Raw genomic sequence first — 14,703 nt, 5'->3', positions numbered from 1 at the left:
TGTGTATTGTCTGAGAAATAGTAAGCATGCCATCAGCTTTTTGTTTAAAGCCTTAGCCGCTTCAGAATCAGTTCTCCGTGGAGTTGCCTAGATTTCCATGTGCTGCAATATGAAGAACCGAAGTCTTTCTCATAAGATTACCCTTTTATGCTCTTGACTAATCTTGTTGTTCTTTTCCCTACTCTTCCCAACAGATAACATCCTCTCTAAAATGAGGCTTCTAGGCCTGTATGCAAGTTGTATTCAAGTTGCATCATATTCTAGCCAGTATTCAAGTTGCATCATTAACCATTGCCTTTTAAAATGGGATAATCACTTTCTACTCCCTAATGACAAAATCCTTCTGTATCATTGACAGAATCCCATGAACTGTACTGGCAGCCCCCTTTCTCCACTATACGATTACATCTAGGCCTTTTTAGTTTCCACTACATTGAGTGATATGTATCATCTAATTGATTTTTTATTCTGGGATTTCTACTACTCAGATGTAGTATCTGCCATTTTTCAATGTTAAATATCAATTACCGCTTCACTGCCCATCTGCCTAATTTGTTTAGGTCTTGTTGAAGTAGCATACCTTGATTTCATGTATTAATCATTCTGAACCTTTGTGTTAAAATGAAGACATATCAAGCGATTAAATTTATTAATTTATCAGTATTGTAAATGAATATTGAAAACAGTAAATGACCCAGCAATTTTCAGAACTTGAGGGACTCCTCTAATAAACAGTAATTGTTTATATGAAGAGCAGGAGCTATGAACACCATTTCTCCCTATATTTGAGATAACCATTCAATGTGTCATGATTCTTGCATTGTTGAGAAATAACGACATTCCAAAAATTAAGTAATGGTTGAAAAAGTAAAACTAACACTTGCTTTTGGCCTGAACTGCAAATCAGATCAAAATTCTACATTTTATTGTATCTATATTCTATGTACATAAACTAACTTCAACACAAGCAGAAAACAAATAAAAATATGTACCAAGCTGCGTGTGCGCACGCACACACAAGCATTGCTGCCTGTAGCTGAGGGTTCAATCACAGAATCAAGCATTTAATTTTTATGTGCATCCACTTTTACACCACTCGTTATAGTTGTATAATTTTATAGCTGAGGCTTAAAGTACTCTGTTAACTCATTAAAATTTTTTAGCAAAAGCTTATTTCTCAGTACTTGTCTCTTTAAATCCATATTATTGTTTAAATTGTATGGGTAATAAAAGTGAAAGTGAAAAAATTAACTAATTGAGTAAGAATAAGATCATGTTGTGGAGAAGAAGAAGTGCACTGCTTTTTCCCTTGTTGTTGTTTATAAAACTGCATAAAATATGACGTAAAGTCAATAACCAAGAGTCTAACGTAGGACTTTCGATGCATTCATCCCCTTCGATGCGAAGGGGATTCTTTTATACGTAGTAGCTCTAACTCCCATGATGCATTGTGAGAAATGACCCGCCAATCTTTCGTCAATATGGCACCTAATACACCTAAAATTTACATATGTAATGCAATGCATCATGGGAGTCAGAGCTACCATAAAACAATCCCTTTTGCGTATATCTTATTACCAACTGATGATGAATACATCAAAAGTCCTATGTTAGACTCTTGGTTACTGACTTTACATCGTATTTTCTTTTTATATAGTTTTATAAATGACAACTGGGGAAAAACCAGTGCACTTCTTCTCCAGGGCATGATCTTATTTTTACTCATTTAGTTAATTTTTTCACTTTCACTTTTATTTCCTATGCAATTTAAATGATAATACAGATTTTAAGAGGCGAGTACTGGGAAATAAGCTTTTGCTAAAAATTTTTAATAATATCCACTTGTTTTATTGATTGCTTAAGAATGGTTATACATTTTGCTTAGCACTTGTATGCAGTAATGTCTGCATCATTTATAGTACTGTGTGATGCTTATATACGTCAGACACGACAAATGCGTTAATAACCACTCTGTCTCTTGCCATTCAACAATGCCTTTATCCATATCTCTATCTTGCCTTTAATGCTCTTGCTTCATTTTCTACAGCAGTTGTTCTTCTGGAAACAGTCAGAAGCTTTACTGATTCTAAGTAATATGACGTGGCATAGAAGAAAAATGCATGGGATGCATATAAATTATCAGGCAACACAGAAGCCTATGGCAGATATAGGCTAGTCTGTAATCAAGTCCAAAAGAGATTAGGCAAGCGAAGGCAAATTACAAGAAATCTTTGGCAAAGGATGCTAAGAAAAACAGTAAGGACTTCTTTACTTATATAAACTCTAAAAGGAAGTGGATGAACCAGATTGGTCCACTTGATATCGATGGTTCGACTGTTGATGATTGTGCTCAGATAGCTGACAAACTGATTGAGTACAGTCAGTCCTCGTATAACACGTGTTTACACTACATGAATTCGATCATAAACGATTTATAAATAGGGGAACAATATCGTATATAACATGAACCGAATTCACTTATGCACGATTCGCCTTTGTGTTGTCAAGAAATGGCGGTCGAATGCAGAATCACTCCAACTGAACGCAACACGATAGAAATGAAGAGAAGATTCTGAAAATGTGTTTGTTTTTTATATTAGTGAAGGGGAAACGCATTTCACCATAATAAAGTAAAAACCCACACAATTCCAGCTATCGATATTATCGCAAATGTCATTAGATTGAGTTTACTACCAGTTTATAACAGATTCCACCTGCAGAAATGTAGCTGGAAATTGTTTTTATTGTTTTATGGTAGTAACCCCCAGAAATGTGCTTTAGTAAAATGTGAGGTGTTAATCTGTCCTTTACGCTGTTATTTATTCAGTTGCTACACATGCACAGCTGTGTATCAAGCGTGCTTCCTCATTTTGTAATTGCAATCTATTCCCTTAAAAGGTGTGAAAAGGAAGCGTCCTGGTGAAGACACTACAGATTCAGAGAGAAAAAGAAAAGCAGTATCGATAAACAGAGGTGGACTGGGTCAAAAATTCTTTCCCAGGAAAATGTGTTGTGGCCTCATACTATGGTTTATGGTCAAAATCACACCGGCCTCTGGCCCACCAGGGTTTCCCCGGTAAGGCTTATGGCCAGTCTGCCACTGTCGATAGAGAAAAAAATATGAAATTGTGAAACGCTTTGAGAGCGAAATGAAAGACCATGAAATGTGATATTGCACGTGCTACAGACCTAAATGAGGCAACGCCGAGAATTAGAAAGAATGCAGAGAAAATAAAAAATTTCATAGCAGGAACAACTCAAAGTGCAATTAAAATCCATTAGATCAAGATACAAAGAGTTGGAAGGGATGAAACGACTGTCATCTGTTTGGATAGAAAATCAAACAGAAAACAAGTTATTACGATTATTTATTGTGTTTGGTACTGTTTTAGTTACAAATGTGTGTTCAATCTTGGGTGGTTGGCACCTAACCCTAATTTTCCTGTTGTTTATATTGCATGATTTTGCATTGCACGAGGGTTTCTGGGAACAGAACTATCGTGCTATACGAGGACTGACTGTATTTTGCACCTACATTCACACATGAGGAGTTATTAAGAGAGGAAAATGCTAAAAGTTTATCCAACTGTAACAGGGTGCTTAATGATTTTGTAATAACTGAGAGCAAAGTGGAGGAGAAATTGTTGAAGTTAAACTTAAGAAAAGCACCTGGGGTTGAGTGGATCTATCCAGTTATATTAAAGGAGGTGGCAAAGAAAATAAGAAAACCTTAGCCATAATTATAAGAGCATCCTTGGACTCAGGGGAAGTCCCCACAGACTGAAGATGTGCAAATGTATCACCAATTCACAAAGGGAATCTAAGGGTGAGAGGAGTAATTACAGACCAGTTAGCTTAACTTCTGTTTCAGATAAAATAATGGAGTCACTGGTTCAAGAGGCATTGCAGGATCATCTAGACAAGACTGCAGCAATAATTCAGGCACAGCATGGGTTTGTTAAGGGAAAGCCTTGTCTGACAAATTTGATTGGATACTATGATGTGGTTACAAAGGAACTAGATGCAAAAAATAATTTTGATATCATATACTTGGATTTTAGGAAAGCTTTTGACACTTGCACATGGAAGATTACTGTACAAATTGGAGCAGTAATGCTCCAATTTAAGAGTAAGTTGCTTAAGAGTTGCTTAAGTTGCTCCAATTTAAGAGTAAACTTAAGAGTAAGTTGCTACAATAAATAAAAGGGTGGTTGAGTGGGAGAAGACAGAGTGGTAAGAAGTGGGAGAAGACAGAGAGTATCATAAGCCTGATATACTTTCATCAATATCACTGATAAATATACAAAGCAACAGTGGGCCCAACACCGAACCCTGTGGGACTCCACTAATAATGTTACTCCACGAAGAACAGGTATACATTGATTACCACTCTGTCTTCTCCCACTCAACCACCCTTTTATTTATTGTAGCAACTTACTCTCAAAGTTTGCAGATGATAGAAAGGTTGGCAGTAATGGCAGTTTTTTACTGCAACAGGATCTAGAAAATTTGGGTAGATGGGCTGAGAAATGGCAACTGAAGTTTAACATTGACAAATGCAAAGTACTGCATATGGGTAGAAGTAACCCCAGAGGAATGTACCAACTGCGTTGTGGTACAGGGTGGTAGAAAATGAAAAATACCTGGGAATGATATGCAGTCAGATATGAAGTTTTCTGAGTAATGCAGACAGGCTGCCTGAGCAGGTCATGGGGTATATTGTCAATGATATACAGGAATTTTGCTAGCAGGGAAAAGGAGGTAATTATCCCATTGTAGAAGGCAATGGTCAGGCCATGCCTTGAGTACTGCGTACAGGTCTGGAGGCCTCATTTTAGGAAGGATGTAGAGTTTATTAAGCATGTGCAGAAAAGGGCAACAACTTTGGTGATGGGAATGAAGGGATCCTCTTACCAAGAGAGGCTTAAGTTCCGCAAATTGCAGCAGCTGGGGAGACTTGGCACCCGTGAGGTGATCTGATTGAGGTGTATAAGGCCTTGAATGGGTTGAGCACACTGAATTCTGATGGCATTCTTCTGCTTGCTTATGAACACGAGGGGGCATAAATTCAAATTGAGGAAAGACAGTTGTAGAATAGATGTGTGGAAATGTGCCTTTAGCCATTGGGTGGTTAATTGCTGGAACAGGCTTCCATCTGTCATTGGGGAAGTTGATAGCTTAAATAAATTCAAGGAGGAACTGGACAAACTTTTAGAGGGAATGGTTGCATGAAATTTTTTTTTTTTTTTGCCTGATGCTACATAAGCTGATATGCATGCTTTCTTGCAGCACATCTCCCTAGCCGACCGGGCTAGCCGAGTGGGTAAAGTACCTACCCGGCAACCCAAAGGTCGCGGGTTCGATTCCCGCCTCGGGCTTGGATCAAAGTACTGCAAAAACCTTGGGAGGTGCAATATGGCCACAGAAGCCGATGCGCCAAACAACTACCAAATCAAAAAAAAAAAAAAAAAAAACATCTCCCTATTACTATTACTGCACCAGAATTATTTTTTGCACCCATTTCCATCATAACTCCTTTTTTGTATGAATCAAAGTGGTCAAAGATCTCCCCTTAACAAAGACATACTCTGTTTCCTTTGTACTTCCCTTCCTGTCCAGATGATCCTGCAGATGATAGCTTCTTCTTGAATTATTTCTACTCAGTGTGATATATTTGGGAATTTAGGTAGTAGTAATCCTAGAATAACACTAGAATAGTAATCCAATCTGAGAAAACCTCATTTGGGTGTGGATGGAATATCACTTTCTAGGTAGTAGGAAAAAAAAGCTACTGGGACAGCTCCTTGGGTTATATCAACGAAACGCAGGAATTTTTTCAGTCGTACCATTGTGATGGTTAACCCATTGTATAAGGTAATTATTAGGTTGCATCATGAGTACTGTTTGCAGATTTGGAAGTGTCAATTTTTGGAAGGATGCAGATCTGTTGGAATATGTGGAGCATAGAGGAACAATATTAGTTTGCAGTATAGAAGGGTACATTTACCAAGTCTTTGTAAGAGTCTCTAAATTGCTGCGTATAAATGTTGATTACATTATTTCCCTTGGTATAGAAGTAAATCTCATAGGTCTGTGAATGACTTAATTTTCCCTTTGATTCCATTTTTCAAATAGGAGAGAGACTTTCCCATCACTAATGTATATCAGTGTTCTCCCCAGAAAATTTTACCAGCCAGGTGGCATCATGAAGTAGCCGGGTGGAGAAGTGTAATACTTTGCAATATTATAAAATTTTCTGTTATTTATAAATGTGACTTAAGCAATCCAGAGCAAAAATTAATTGCATAATTTAACATTATATGCTCCTGTTGCATTGATCTCGATTGCATGGTATGTCCGAGTTAATATTGATTGAGATCAGTGAGCAGTATCATACAGTATCGCAAGAATCGCTTAAATTTTTGCCGGGTGGTGTGCCCATTCGATAGGTCCTGCGGAGAAAACTGTATAGGGACCTCCTTCAAATTTTAGGATGCTCTCATGGTTATGGCTGAAGGTTTTCTTACCTTTTTTTACTGCTTCCTCAAGTATATTTGGATAGATTATGTCAGACATGTTTTCTTTGTATTAATTATTTTTAAAATTTACCCAGGTTTTCCTCCGCTTTCCTTTCGGTTAACACAAAATCATTTATTTTCTAGTTAGAATTAGGTAAAATTCTCTCCCATCTCCAAAAAAATTCTTTGTACATGACTGTAGTTGCAAAATATTTGTTTATGAACAACCTGAATATGATAACACAACTCTGCATTTAAAATACATGATGTTTTCTCAGAAAAGGATGTTTGTGATCATTTTATAATGCTGATTTCAAAAATGATTTTCATTTATGTCCATCATGTCAAATTTCTTTAAAAATCACGTAAGAAAATTTGATTTTTCATAAATTTTTATTAATTTTTGCAGAATTTGTGGCAAAATTATAAAAATTATAATGAATTGGAATTGTAACAAAATACCTTTTTACCAGAAGTTTATATTTAAATATGTTTAAAAAACTATTAAAAAGGGCAGTGTGCTAAAAAGTCCACTAAACACTCACCTCTCATTTTAAAAACTGATCTATGATCGGTGAAAATTTTGTTTCTTTGATTTTCTTGTAGATCCTTATACTTTAAATTCCCTATTCAGCATCCAGCAGTCGTCAGCCATAATGCTGACCTTCCACCTCCCCGGTACAACTTTTCCATGTCTTTAATGAAACCTCTCGCCATGTCCTTCACTAACACTTCCTAGATTTTCTGAGAAGTTGTTGATGTGGAATTGTAGAAAATGTACCTTGACACTCATGTTGCAACCCAGATTCTTGAAGTTTGCCAACATATTTTTAACTATATTCTTGTAGTCTGGATCTTTATTGTACCCTAAGAAGTTCTTAACAAGAGATCTGAATCTAACCCATGCCTGTGTGTTCTTTCATTCATAGTTCTCTCAAAGTCTGCATCCGTCATTAGTTTGCAGATTTGAGGGCCAACAAAAATACCTTGTTTTATGTTCTCTTTAGTGTTAATTTGGTATAATGGTAGTTGAAGCAGAGATCTTCCAGAGGTAAAGCTTTCTCAAACTGTTTCTCAAATTTATAATTGAAATTAGAATACAATTTGCTTTAAAATGTTACTTGTGTGTGGGGAGAGATGGAGAAAATTTCAAAACAGAAATAACTGATTTTTCGTAAAAAATAAAAATTTGTGAAGTTTATTTGATATTAGTTGGATGAATTATTTTTCTGCTTAATTGCAAGAAATATGTGGTTACTTTTCATTTGGTTCTAAATTATATCACTTAGGTATGCAGTTTTTGCCAGAAAGATCTTTCCAATGGACAAGAAGGTTTTCTAGCTCCAGTGGGTGATAAGGGTCAGTTTAAGGATTTTTGTACCCAGCAGTGCATGGAAAGATATGAAACAATGAATTCTACTACAGCTGCTACTCCCCAAGTATTGCAGTGCTCTTATTGTAAAAAGATGGCTCCTGTGAAAGTAAAGGTAATTATATTTCCTTTTTTTTGTTCCCACCTTTGTATTCACAAATTTGATAACATTGAAATTAAATTTATAATAACTGTATGATTTATATTGTTGACAGTATATTGGGTTTGAACTGCATTGGAGTGTGGAGCAATTCTTAAATCTGGAGTAATCTTAAAGGCAAAAAAAAAAAAAATTGAATGGGGTTGTGAAATGTAATAAAATAAAATTTTTTTGGTTATTCAGGTAATGTGTCAGAATTCCAATCCCCAGTGAGGAATTACTGATGGGATGATGTTTTGTGCAAAGCACTTTTCCCTGTTATCAGCATCTGATAATGCTAGTTTTACTGGATTGTTTATTTTTAATTATTATTATTTTTTTTAATTTATTATTATTATTTTTTTTTTTAGATCTCAATGCTAAAGACCATTAGTTGCATACTGTGATAGTGAGTTATCTAACATGTCTGGAAAAAACAGTTACTAATAAAGTGGTTAGGCTTTTTTAAGGGCTGGTTATTTTGTAATTATTATATTTTATGTGGGGCTGGCAGTGGTTCACATAACAGAAAATTCTCCCTTGGTGTGAACTTTTGCAGTGGGAAAAAATAGCAGAAGTTGCAAAAATTTCAAGAAAGCTAGCCATCTCTTGATTTGAAACATGAGAAAGATGCTGTCAGATTCTGCAGGCACTATTTAGCATTAGCATTAACATTAGTAGAGGCATTTGATGCAAGAAAGCAAGCTTATGCAGCATCAGCCAAAAAAAAAAAAAAAAAAAAAAACCACTTCACCCCTCTGTTCGTTCAAAATGCCTGTCCAGCTGAGCCTTAAACTTATTCAGGCTATCAACTTCCGTGACAAGGGACGGAAGTCTGTTCCACCAACCAACCACCCGCTGGCTAAAGGCAAATTTCTGCACGTCTATCCTACATCTGTCTTTCCTCAATTTGAATTTATGCCCTCTCAGGTGATTATTCTGAGTGAGAGGAAGAATCCCATCAGCATTGGGCATGCTCAAACCATTCAAGGCTTTATACACCTCTATCAGATCACCTCACTGGTGCCTAGTCTCCAGACACTGTAATTTGCAAAACTTAAGCCTTTCTTCGTAAGAGCACCCCTTTGTTCCATTCACTAATCTTGTTGCCCTTCTCTGTACTCGTTCCAGCAGCTCTACATCCTTCTTGAAATGAGGCCTCCAGACCTGTATACAGTACTCTAGGTGTGGCCTGACCATCGCCTTATACAAGGGAATAATCACCTCCTTATCCCTGCTAGAAAAATTTGTATATATCATTGACAATACACCATGAGCTACTCTTGCAGCCCATCTGCACTGCTCAGAGAACTTCATATCTGCCTGCACAACCACCCCCAGGTCCCTTTCATTCTCTACCACTGTCAGTGTAGTACCACAGAGTTGATACGTTGCTCTGGGGTTGCTTTTTCCCATGTGTAGTACTTTACATTTGTCAATGTTAAACTTCATTTGCCACCTCTCAGCCCATCTGCTCAACCTTTCCAGATCCTGTTGCAGCAGCAGCAGCAGCATAGTGTCAGTAGTGTCCTTGACAACTCTGCCTACCTTTGTATCGTCTGCAAACTTCGACATTAAGCTTGATACCATCATCAATATTATTTATGAATACAGAAAACAATAATGGACCCAACACTGAGCCCTGAGGGACTCCACTAATAACATTAGTCCACGACGAGCAGTGTCCATTGATTACCACTCTCTGTCTTCATCCCCTCAGCCACCCCTTTATCCACAGCAGCAATTTGCCTCCAATGTCACACTGCTCCAATTTGTGCAGCAGTCTTCCATGTGCAACAGTATCAAAAGCCTTTCTAAGATCCAAGTATATAATATCAAAGTTATTCCCTCCATCCAGTTCCTTTTTGACTGCATCATAGTATCCAATCAAATTGGTCAGGCAAGACTTCCCCTTAACAAAACCATGCTGTGTCCGAGCTATAACTGAAGTCTTGTCTAAATGATCCTTCAGTGCTTCTTTAACTAGTGCCTCCATTAATTTTCCTGGAACAGAAGTTAAACTCACAGGTCTATAATTACTTGTGTCAGCCTTTGATCCTCCTTTGTGAATTGGGGTCACATTTGCGCATCTCCAGTCTGTGGGTACCTCCCCTGAGTCCAAGGAAGCTCTCATAATTATGGCTAAGGGTTGGTTTGCTTACTTCCTCTGCTGCCTCCTTTAATATAACTGGATAGATCCCATCCACCCCGGGTGCCTTTCTTGTGTTTATCTTCAACAATTTCTCCTCCACTTTACTCTTAGTTATTACAAGATTCTCTAGCTTACTGCTAGAGTTGAATACACCCCTGGCTTTCCCCTCGTTAAATAACTCCTCGTGTGAATGTCGATGCAAAATATTCATTTAATTTGTTAGCTACCTGAGCAGGATCATCAACAGTTGACCCATCGATATCAAGTGGACCAATCTGATTCATCCCCTTCCTTCTAGAGTTTACATAAGTAAAGAACTCTTTGCTGTTTTTCTTTGCATCCCTTGCCACAGATTTCTCGTAATCTGCCTTCGCCTGCCTAACCTCCTTTGTAACTTGGTTACAGATCAATTTGTATCTATCATAGGCTTCTGTGTCATGTGTTAATTTGTATGTATTCCATGCATGTTTCTTCTCTGCCATATGCCTTATCAGTTCATCTGACATCCATTTAGGCCTGAGCCTTGAACAATATTTCTTAGTTGGTATGTAAAGCCTAGTAGCGTCCAAGATAAGTTCTTTGAATGCTTCCCATTTTGCATTTGCTGTTGGCAACATCATCAGTTGGTCCCACTGTATAGAATTTAAATACTGTCTCAGTCCATCGTAGTCGTCTTTGTGAAAGCAATAACCCTTCACTTTACCCCTAATGGTAGTTACCTCTTTGAGTAAATCCCACTTCAGCACACTGTGATCACTGCCACCTAGTGGTTCATTTATCTGCAGATTCTTAATGCATGAAGAATCACTGCTGATAATCAAATCAAGAATATTACTCCCTCTAGTTGCCTCCCGAAAATGCTGATTTAGAAAACAATCATCCAATAAATCCACAAAAGCCTTGCTAGTGTGTGAGTGACCAGCCCCCAAATTCCAGTCAATATCTGGGAAATTAAAATCTCCCATTATAAGGCTCTCTGATTTACTGGCCCACTCTATTTCCCTGTACAGTTTCTTATTATACTCATCAGAGTCATTAGGCCTATAGCACACTCCTACTCTCAATTTTGATCTGCCAATGCTTATGTCACACCAAACTGACTCGACACTGCACTGTCCAGCGATGTCCACTGGCTTCACTTCCTTGGATTTTATGTATTTCTTAACTAATAGCATAACCCCTCCTCCCTTCCTATCCAGTCTGTCCTTTCTGTAGACGTTGTACTCCCCAAATTCCAGTTCTCCATTACTTATATCTGTGTGACACCACGTCTCTGATATCCCAACAATATCTACCTTTGATGTTTTGAGCAATACCTCAAATTCATCAAATTTATTTACTTTATTAAATTTATGAAATTTATTTCAGAAGAATGTGCACATAGTAGGCTATCAGTGGAACATGAAAAAGAAAAATAGTTTTCATTCCAACGATTTCAGGTTTTTTTGATTGCTGATGAATTGACACATGCTGAAGTTGTTTGTGCACTGGTCATTTGAAGAAACATCACATTGAACATTGAACCACTCTTCAATTGCAGTTCAGAGAACACTTCTAATCTAATTTTGCTTTATTTCTCAAAGTTCCATTTCAAAAATATTTCTAAACGAAGAAAGAAAGATTAGTTAGAACAGGTCACTGCTTGAGGACTGATTCCTTTCTTTCTTTTCAAGATCCATTGTGTAAACAGCCAAAGAATTGTATCTTCATTCTTTTGTTTTGTGAAAGTCAGTAAAGTGCCAAAAAAGTAGCAGTGAATAAACTTTCCAATTATTGTATGATAATTGGAAAGTTTATTCACAGCCTTAGAACTGATTGGTAATTTTTCTTTCTTCTTTATGTTGAGCAAGGTCTTTCATGACCAAATGTAATACATATTTGTTTTGAAGATCCAAAAGGAAACATTAAATTAAAAGAGAAATATTTGAAAAATATTTGACGGTTAACCCTGGATAAACAAAAAAACAATAAAACTTAACACGTACTACTCACATGTTCAATATGATGCTTCCCTTTATTTTTTATGATGTCAATTTTAAACCGAATACTTCACTTTATTTTTTACAATGTCACATATGATTTGGTCACCAACATTATAATGGTTCTTTAGAGATTTAATGGATGCACCGTTTTTCAAACTTTTGAATAATTTCAAGTTTCTGTTTAATTTGAAAGCAAGGTGGTTTTTGTTTAATTTTTCGTGATTTCTAAACAAAAAAAAAATCCAACATTCCTGACATAAATAACAAAACGAAATTTGTGATTTTGCAGTGCAACGGAACACAACAATCAGTGCGATGCACTAAATCAAACTAAACATTTGGTCTCTTTTCTTTTTTTGTTTGTTTTGAGCAGTAGGTGAAGACAGCGGCGGCTGCAAGATAATAAGTACACTAATCTCCCAATGACGACTTATAACGCCAGTTCTTGTCGCTTATTTATGAGTTGCAAAATATCTGTTTATACCTATTCTAGTTATTACTTGAATTTTATGATTTCTGGTTGATTTTTTTTATTTTTTATATATTTTTTTAATTTGGAGTCTTTGAAGTCTCCCAGTTAATCCAATCCTGGTAAATCAAGAGTCTGCTGTACTTTATTATTACCGTATTTAATGTTGAAATACGTGTCTTACTGTGTGTTTAATCAATTAAACTTTATTATATGTATGTATGTATGTACAAAATCGCGTTATATATGGTGTCAGCAGGTGTTCACTTATATCCGTGGTTTCAGCCATCCACAGTAGGTCTTGGAACCTGTCCCCCGCAGATATGGGGGGGGGGTCTTACTATATATATATACATACAGTGCATTTTTTGGGACAGTACGCAATGGTATGGCGTAATGGCACTTTTATTAACAGTGACGTGTGACCTTTGGATGTAATGCACTTCGAAATTTGTAATATTCCTTAAATTTGCTATTTAAAAAAGCTTAAAATTATTTAACTAAATTTGCATTTTTCACTGTCTGTAAAAGATATTTTCTATATAAAACTGTATAACCATTTTTATAATTATAAATTACTCAGTCGGACCTCTGTTTAACGAAGTCCTTTTATAGCGAATTATTTTGAATTTCCCTTGGAAATTTCATTTAAAATACTTTCCATTGAGCAAGAAAATTTTCACATAGCGAACACATTAGGAGAGTATATACTAGGTACTCACTGTTCGCATTTCTGACCTTCAGGCAATTTAGGCAGTTAGTGCTGCTGCACGAATTATGAGGGCTAAACCAGTCTACAACTTAGTGGTACCTGGTAAAACCTATTTGACCACCTATCCCACATACAGAGAAGTTGCACTGGTCAGCAGTGAGCAGATTAAGGGATATTCCCAATGGGCTCTGGTCCACATTCTACTGCAGTGGTGTCCAAACCTTTCCTGTATAGGAGCCATATTAAAAAAAAATTTGAAGTTAGATTTCTTTAGTGTGTTCCTTTTTCAATATCTTGTTGCATGTAAAAGTAAAATTGAAAATATTTGAAAATTTTATTAAGTACAATACACAATTACATTTACTGAACAAACATTTAATGAGAAATTTTTTTGATAATTAACAAAATTTAAAATGTTGTTTTAGTTCGAATTTTGGTTTCTACATGACTATGAATCAACTGTAAGCGTTCCGTTCGTGAATTAGGAGAGGTTTATTTTCTTTTACCCCGACAAATAATCATCTGTTGTTTTGCAAAAGTCCGTTATCCAAATTTTTCCTATCTCTGTTTACATGTTCACAGTAAAAAAAATTCAAATTTAAGAACTAGTGACAATACCGATGACGAGAGAAAGAAAACGAGGACAACGAAGGTATTAAACCTTCTAAACGTGAAATGATGGCATTTGGTGAAACTTTAGTTTGAAAATTGTCAATTAGGTTACAGTTAAATGAAAAAAAAAAGAGATACAAATCGTGGATTTTGGGAATACCAAATTGAAAAGATGGTTTCGGAAGAATTGAAGCATTTGATGGACGCTCTTTTGAGTATGATACCAATTTCATAGAGTGAATGTGAACGAGGATTTTCAAATGAATCTGATTGTCAGCCCAACCAGAGCTTCGTTGATGACAAAAACAGTTTCTTCACTGTTTGTAGGCCCACTGCTGACCCGCTTTGATCCAGCAAAATATGTCGATTCGTGGCTACTCCAAAAATGTCATTAAGCAAAAGACACATAAAGAGGAAGAAAAGAAGTCGGCAGAGGGTGTCGGATAAGAACTTAATAAAAATTTGCAATATTCTACAAAAACTTTATTATGAAATTATTTTTATTTATGGTATTTATTTTTACTTATTATTTTTAGGGACCATAGTCTAACGAAGGCCTCTTAATAATGTAACTTGATTGTCTGTCTGTCTGTCTGTCCATCCGTCACAGCATTGTATCTCTGGAACCACTCAACCTATTGACTTGAAATTTTGCATGGAATTGTACATCATGTGGGATAACATAACACCATATTGATCATTGTTGAAAAAAATTTGTCTGAGAAATGGGGGGGGAATAAATATGGG

At 36.3% G+C, this 14,703-nt stretch overlaps 1 protein-coding gene across 4 annotated transcripts in view; it reads left to right on the top strand.

The window, feature by feature from the left end:
- The window catches only part of woc (zinc finger protein without children), a 717,317-nt gene that overhangs the window by 200,607 nt on the left and 502,007 nt on the right, over positions 1-14,703 (top strand). For all 4 annotated transcript variants that reach the window (XR_016547396.1, XM_090381483.1, XM_090381482.1 and 1 more), the window contains exon 8: positions 7,808-8,005. Coding sequence is in view for 3 of the 4 variants with exons in the window: in XM_090381483.1 (XP_090237609.1) it covers positions 7,808-8,005 (198 nt within the window). In the remaining variant the exon portion in view is untranslated. The remainder of the gene's footprint in view (positions 1-7,807; positions 8,006-14,703) is intronic.

This window comes from Mastigoproctus giganteus, chromosome 9 (genome assembly GCF_048544385.1).
Source record: "Mastigoproctus giganteus isolate SK-2022 chromosome 9, ASM4854438v1, whole genome shotgun sequence".
In the NCBI taxonomy this organism is placed as follows: Eukaryota; Metazoa; Arthropoda; class Arachnida; order Uropygi; family Thelyphonidae; genus Mastigoproctus; species Mastigoproctus giganteus.
The sequence above is the reverse complement of the archived record's forward strand: the minus strand, read 5'-3'. Positions and strand labels throughout refer to the sequence as shown.